Source organism: Oryzias melastigma, linkage group LG15 (assembly GCF_002922805.2).
Source record: "Oryzias melastigma strain HK-1 linkage group LG15, ASM292280v2, whole genome shotgun sequence".
NCBI classification, from domain to species: Eukaryota; Metazoa; Chordata; class Actinopteri; order Beloniformes; family Adrianichthyidae; genus Oryzias; species Oryzias melastigma.
The window spans coordinates 6,439,293-6,444,483 of record NC_050526.1 but is presented as its reverse complement, the minus strand read 5'-3'; the positions used below and the strand labels follow the sequence as shown (position 1 = coordinate 6,444,483).

General features: G+C 44.0%; 1 protein-coding gene across 1 annotated transcript in view; it reads right to left on the bottom strand.

Moving 5' to 3' along the window:
- Positions 1–13: 13 nt before the first annotated feature.
- The window catches only part of LOC112161927 (indoleamine 2,3-dioxygenase 2), a 10,552-nt gene continuing 5,374 nt past the window's right edge, over positions 14–5,191 (bottom strand). The window contains exons 4-10 of the mRNA XM_024297482.2: positions 4,055–4,173; positions 3,927–3,941; positions 3,730–3,829; positions 3,459–3,576; positions 3,297–3,348; positions 3,015–3,163; positions 14–1,351 (exon numbers count right to left, since the gene is read on the bottom strand). Of these exons, the coding sequence (XP_024153250.1) occupies positions 975–1,351; positions 3,015–3,163; positions 3,297–3,348; positions 3,459–3,576; positions 3,730–3,829; positions 3,927–3,941; positions 4,055–4,173 (930 nt within the window). The 3' untranslated portion in view covers positions 14–974. The remainder of the gene's footprint in view (positions 1,352–3,014; positions 3,164–3,296; positions 3,349–3,458; positions 3,577–3,729; positions 3,830–3,926; positions 3,942–4,054; positions 4,174–5,191) is intronic.

The following is a 5,191-nucleotide window of genomic DNA, read 5'->3' as shown; positions in this document are numbered from 1 at the left end:
AAAGAAAATATCACTGATAACTTCTTTTAAGAGCAGAGTTTTTACTCCTTCTTGTGGTTCGAGATGCATTGCTCAATTTACCACATCCACTGCGTTAAGGTGCAATCCCAACTTAAACCTCGTTTCCACTGAGCAGTCCGGTACGGGAGGAGGAGTACGGGACAGGCCAGTTAATTCTGGTGAGTGTTTCTACTCAGTTAAGCCTCGCTTCCACTGAGCGGTTTGTTTTCACGACAAATAAGTAATCTAGACCGCTAGCATGTCAATGCGTCATTGTGGTGCAAACACTAGAAAAGGAACAAGAATGGCGGTCATCCAGCAGCTCGTCTTTTTCTTAAATGACTTTTTGTACATTGTGTAAAACAGGAATTTAATGTTGTTTGAAAGAAGATTGTGGGAGGCTGAGAAGAATTCCGCCATAAAGAGGAAAATGGAAACGTTAGCATAGCGCTATACTGGAGCTTTCTAATGTCGTTATCACTTTAAGCTAATCAACAGGTGGCAACAGCGGCAACCGTCTCGTTTCCAACGTTTTCCTCTTTATGGCGATATTAGAAGTAAAGCAATAAAAAGACGAGCTGCTGGATGACTTCCGTTGTTGTTTTCTAGTCATCGCACTACAATAACACGCTAGCGGTCAACATCACGCATGCGCCTTGAAAACAAGCGACTCAGTGGGAGCAAGGTTTAACTGAGGGGAAACACTCGCCAGAATTAGCTGGACCGTACTGTTCTACTACTTACCGAACCTGACCGCACTGGACCACTCTGTAGAAACGAGGCTTTACAGATATCAAGTTTGTCCTTCGAAAGCTAACAGTTTTTCCTACTATTGTTTATAGCTAAATTAAATGCAGCAAAAATCGTAATTTTATTTCATTTACGACCAAATATAATACAAATGTGCAATTGTCTCTGGTGGATAACACCTCGTGGGTAAAGTGCATGAAAAGATGTTACAGCGAATGAAAAAGTTACATTTCTGCATCTCTTGAAGTTGTCGACCTCTCTGTGATCAGGGCTTTTTCTGTGGAGTTACGAACGCTCTTAAGGAAAACCATGAGGTTGGATCCACCAGTCCCAGTGCTGTTCAGCATCGTTCCCACCCCCCTGAAGGGGCAGCCCAAGGACCGGGCCTTGTTACCGGGAACAATGACATATTTGGCCACGGTGTTGAGGTGATAGTTCCGTAAATCCACCAGCGCGGAGACGCAGGCGTTGTACGCCTGACAGAGGTCGGAGCCGGAGCGAGCCGTGATGAAGTCTCGCAGCGATGAGCAGACAGACAGAGTCTCTATCAGCTGACGGTGGGGAGGAAGCATATAATCTCTCATGCGTGTCAGGAAGGCGCCTGTGCAAGGTGAATCAATGAAAACAGCAGAGACGTTAAATAAATCAAAATATTACATTTTTCCCCCCAAAAAAATGTTAACCCTTAAACACCGGAGCTCCAGTGTTTATGTTCTTTGATTTGCTGTAATTAATTTAATTGCTTTTTTTTATTGCTTGCGCCACTTTTCTCCTTCAACATCTGCTGAAAGTATGTTGATCCTGTTAATAGTTGAAAAGCTAAGGTACCCCAGCCAGCAAGGTATAAAGGAGGATATAAAGGAGCTGTAGTGAGCTAGCGGGCGGCTGTGGTGCAGCGGTAGGGCGGTCGAGGATTGTGGGTCTGATTCTCGCTATGCCCACCCATGTGTCGAAGTGTCCTGGGGCAAGACACAACCCCAAATTGCTTCTGATGGGAGGTTGGCGTTCGGGAGCGGAGCCACCATCAATGTGTGAATGGGTCTGTGACTGTAAAGCACTTTGGGCCTTCGAAGGAATGTAGAAAGCATCATTCAAGTATTCGCCATTTACCATTTCCACTGTATTGAGCCAGCGACCTCTCTTGAAGCTTGCTAGCTCGCTTCAAAGGAGCTCACTGGCTTGCTACAGAGGAGCTTGCTAGCATGCCAGAGCGGAGCTTGCTAGCTTGTTAGCATACTACAGCAAAACTTGCTAGTTTGATACAGTGGAGGTTTCGGATCTCGCTAGCTCACTAAAGATTAGCTCACAATAGTAGAGCTCACTAAAGTAGAGCTCGCTACAGAGGAGCTCGCTAGCTCATTACAGCAGAGCCCGTTACAGTTAAGCTAGCTAGCATGCTACGCTGTCCAGGCGGTTGGCCAGCATAGCTCGCTAGAATGCTATAGTGGAGCTTGCTAGTTCGCTACAGCAGAGGGGAGATTGCTAGCTCTATACAACAGAGCTCACTAACTCAATACAATGGAGCTTGCTAGCATGCTACAGTGGAGCTCACTAACTCGCTACAGCAGAGCTTGCTAGTTCAATACAGAAGAGCTAATTAGCTTAATACAGCAGAGCTTCCTACAGTTGAGCTCACTACAGCAGAGCCCGCTAGCTCGCTACAGCACAGCTCGCTACAGCAGATTCTGCTAGCTCGCTACAGCAGAGCTCGCTACAGTGGAGCTTGCTAGCTCATCACAGCAGAGCCTGTTACAGTTAAGCTAGCTAGTATGCTACGCTGTCCAGGCGATTGGCCAGCATAGCTCGCTAGAATGCTATAGCGGAGCTTGCTAGTTCATTACGATGGAGCTTGCTAGCTTGCTGCAGGGGAGAATGCTAGCTCTATACAACAGAGCTCGCTAACTCGATGCAATGGAGCTTGCTAGCATGCTACAGCGGAGCTCAGTAACTTGCTACAGCAGAGCTCGCTACAGAGCTCGCTACAGTGGATCCCGCTAGCACACTATGCTGTCCAGCAAGCGACTGGCAAGCATAGCGAGCCAACCCACTGAGTTCCACTTAGCCCAATCTGGGCAAACCCAGGTGGAGCCACCATGGAAACTGTGGACAAACCCATTTGTGACGTATGTTTTCTGACCCTGTTAAACCATATGGGGCCAATTTGGCCTTGCTGGCTGGGATGTTAAGGATTTTGTATTTAAGTGTCACCGGCAGTGCCTCAGGTGTTTTACGGGTTAATAGCATTTCATATTAAAATGTTTTACCTGCTTCCTCCTCATGCTGGATGCACAGCAAAGCGTCAAAGCACTGAATGGCTGAACTCTGAGCTGCACTTCCACCTGACAGAAAAATTGGCTCAGTGCTGACACCTTCATACAAAAGCCCCCTCGGAAGCATGGGGTTGTCCCGCCACCTAGACAATTTGAACACACAATCAAGCATGACTGAAATGAAATTAAACATAGATGTCATCTGCTATCATTTATGCTAAATGTCATTTACATCTGCACAAATCAAAAAGTGTGTCAGAGGAGCTCATAACTTACCCTGACACAAAAATTCGCAACGTTCCGTGAAACGCCGTCGCCTCCACGTGATCTGGGCACAGCACAATCTCAGTTATTTCCCCTGCCGTGAATTTACGAGCCTTGATAAAAGGCCCCTGCATATAGATTGATTAAATTCATGTTGAAGTAGCAGAAAATTACTGTGCATGAGTTGGAAAGTTTCCTTCATTTTCTTCAAAGACTGAGTTACTCTGATTAGACCTTTCTGTATGCCGACGAGGTCTGAGATTTTCATGGCATGCATCACTTCCAAGGCCCCCTGATCAAAGTTGAAAGTTTCAAATGTAAGTCACGTGGGAGCAAAATGCGGATATCACGTTGATAGGGATAGAGAAGGGGTTGATGGGAAGCAGTACACTACTGGTCAGAAAGAGTAAACATGAAAAAGAGGAAGAGGGCTGACATCACTGACCGCTATGCCTGAGCTTGCAGCCATCTCCACCAGCAATGACACCATAAAAAATCCCCTGCAAGTCTCTCCGCCGGGAAAGGAAAATATCAAGTCCATATTTCTGTATTTTTTGAGGAAAGTTTGAGTAAAGCATCACAAGAAGGTCATCCAACAATCAAATGTGAGAGTAATTTTAGAAAAAGGAACTTCAAACTTACCCAATCTCCATGTCCCTGAAAGGAAAATGACAGAACAGGAGCAGTTTTAGTAGAATAATCTACATATTTAACTGCAAACCAGAAAAAACATCAGTTTTGGGGAAAATAAATAAAAAAACAAACCTTACCCTGTGGGATCCTTTAGCTTCCAGTTGGCTAAAACAGAGTCTGCATATGTCAGAATGGGTGGAAGTCCAAGCCTGCGAGAGACCATCCAGTACGGCCAAGCCAGAGCTTTTGGGAGAATCTGTCAGGCAACCAGAATCCAAAAATTTAAACCCAGACATAATTGAAAACAGGAAAGGCTTCAAAGCTCAAAATGCTGCCCACTCCTACAATCTAGACCGACACCTTCAAACGTTATTTATACCACAAAATGATTGACTTAAAAGCAGCTTTAAGTCACATTCTATTAATCTTTTGATCTATTTTAAACACATTCCCAGTGGTATTTTAATTGTGATAAAGCCAAAATGAAAAAAATAATAATAATTTCTCGAGTTGTGGATGGGACCGTTGGCCGGAAGTAAGCCTGCCTATGTTACGGGTTCGTCCTATTTAAGGTCAGACAGGTTGAATGTTGCCCCTGAACCAAAATGAGTTCGACACCCCTGCAGCAATGGATCAATTCATCTTCAAGTGGATGCATCAGAATGGAGCTTCTGGTCCACTTGTTGTAGTTTATACGTAACAACTGCAAGCTTTTCAAATATCAAGTTTTTGTCTGTTCCCACTTCACAATGATTTGAGTAAAGAAATACTCAGACATGGAATTTTAAACTTAAATTTCATGTCATGCTCATGTCCTCCATTATGACAAAAATGCTACAACAACGTATTAAAAACACCAAAAACATCATTTTGGCTTTTATGCCCATATAAATGTTTGACGTATCACTTGTTAAAAATAGCATCAAATTAAAAGATGAATTGTAATTTTATGCCTTAGCATTATTTTAGAAATTTTGATTATCCAAACGGTGATATATTGACGCCAGCATATTTGTTTAATTAGTTTTTTCCTGAGCACAGATGCCACACTTGAATCTATCCCAGCTATCTATCCGTCCATCTTCAGAACTTGCTGAATCCCTTTCGGGTTTACGGGCTGCTGGAGCGAATCCAGCTTCTGTTGGGCGAATTTATCCCTTCACTTAAAGACATATTTAGGTGACCTTCTGGTGCATTGGCACATGTAAACGTATGTAGACTCAATTAAAAGCAGATTTATTAGCCGTGTTTTTAGACTGTGGAAGGAAGACCGA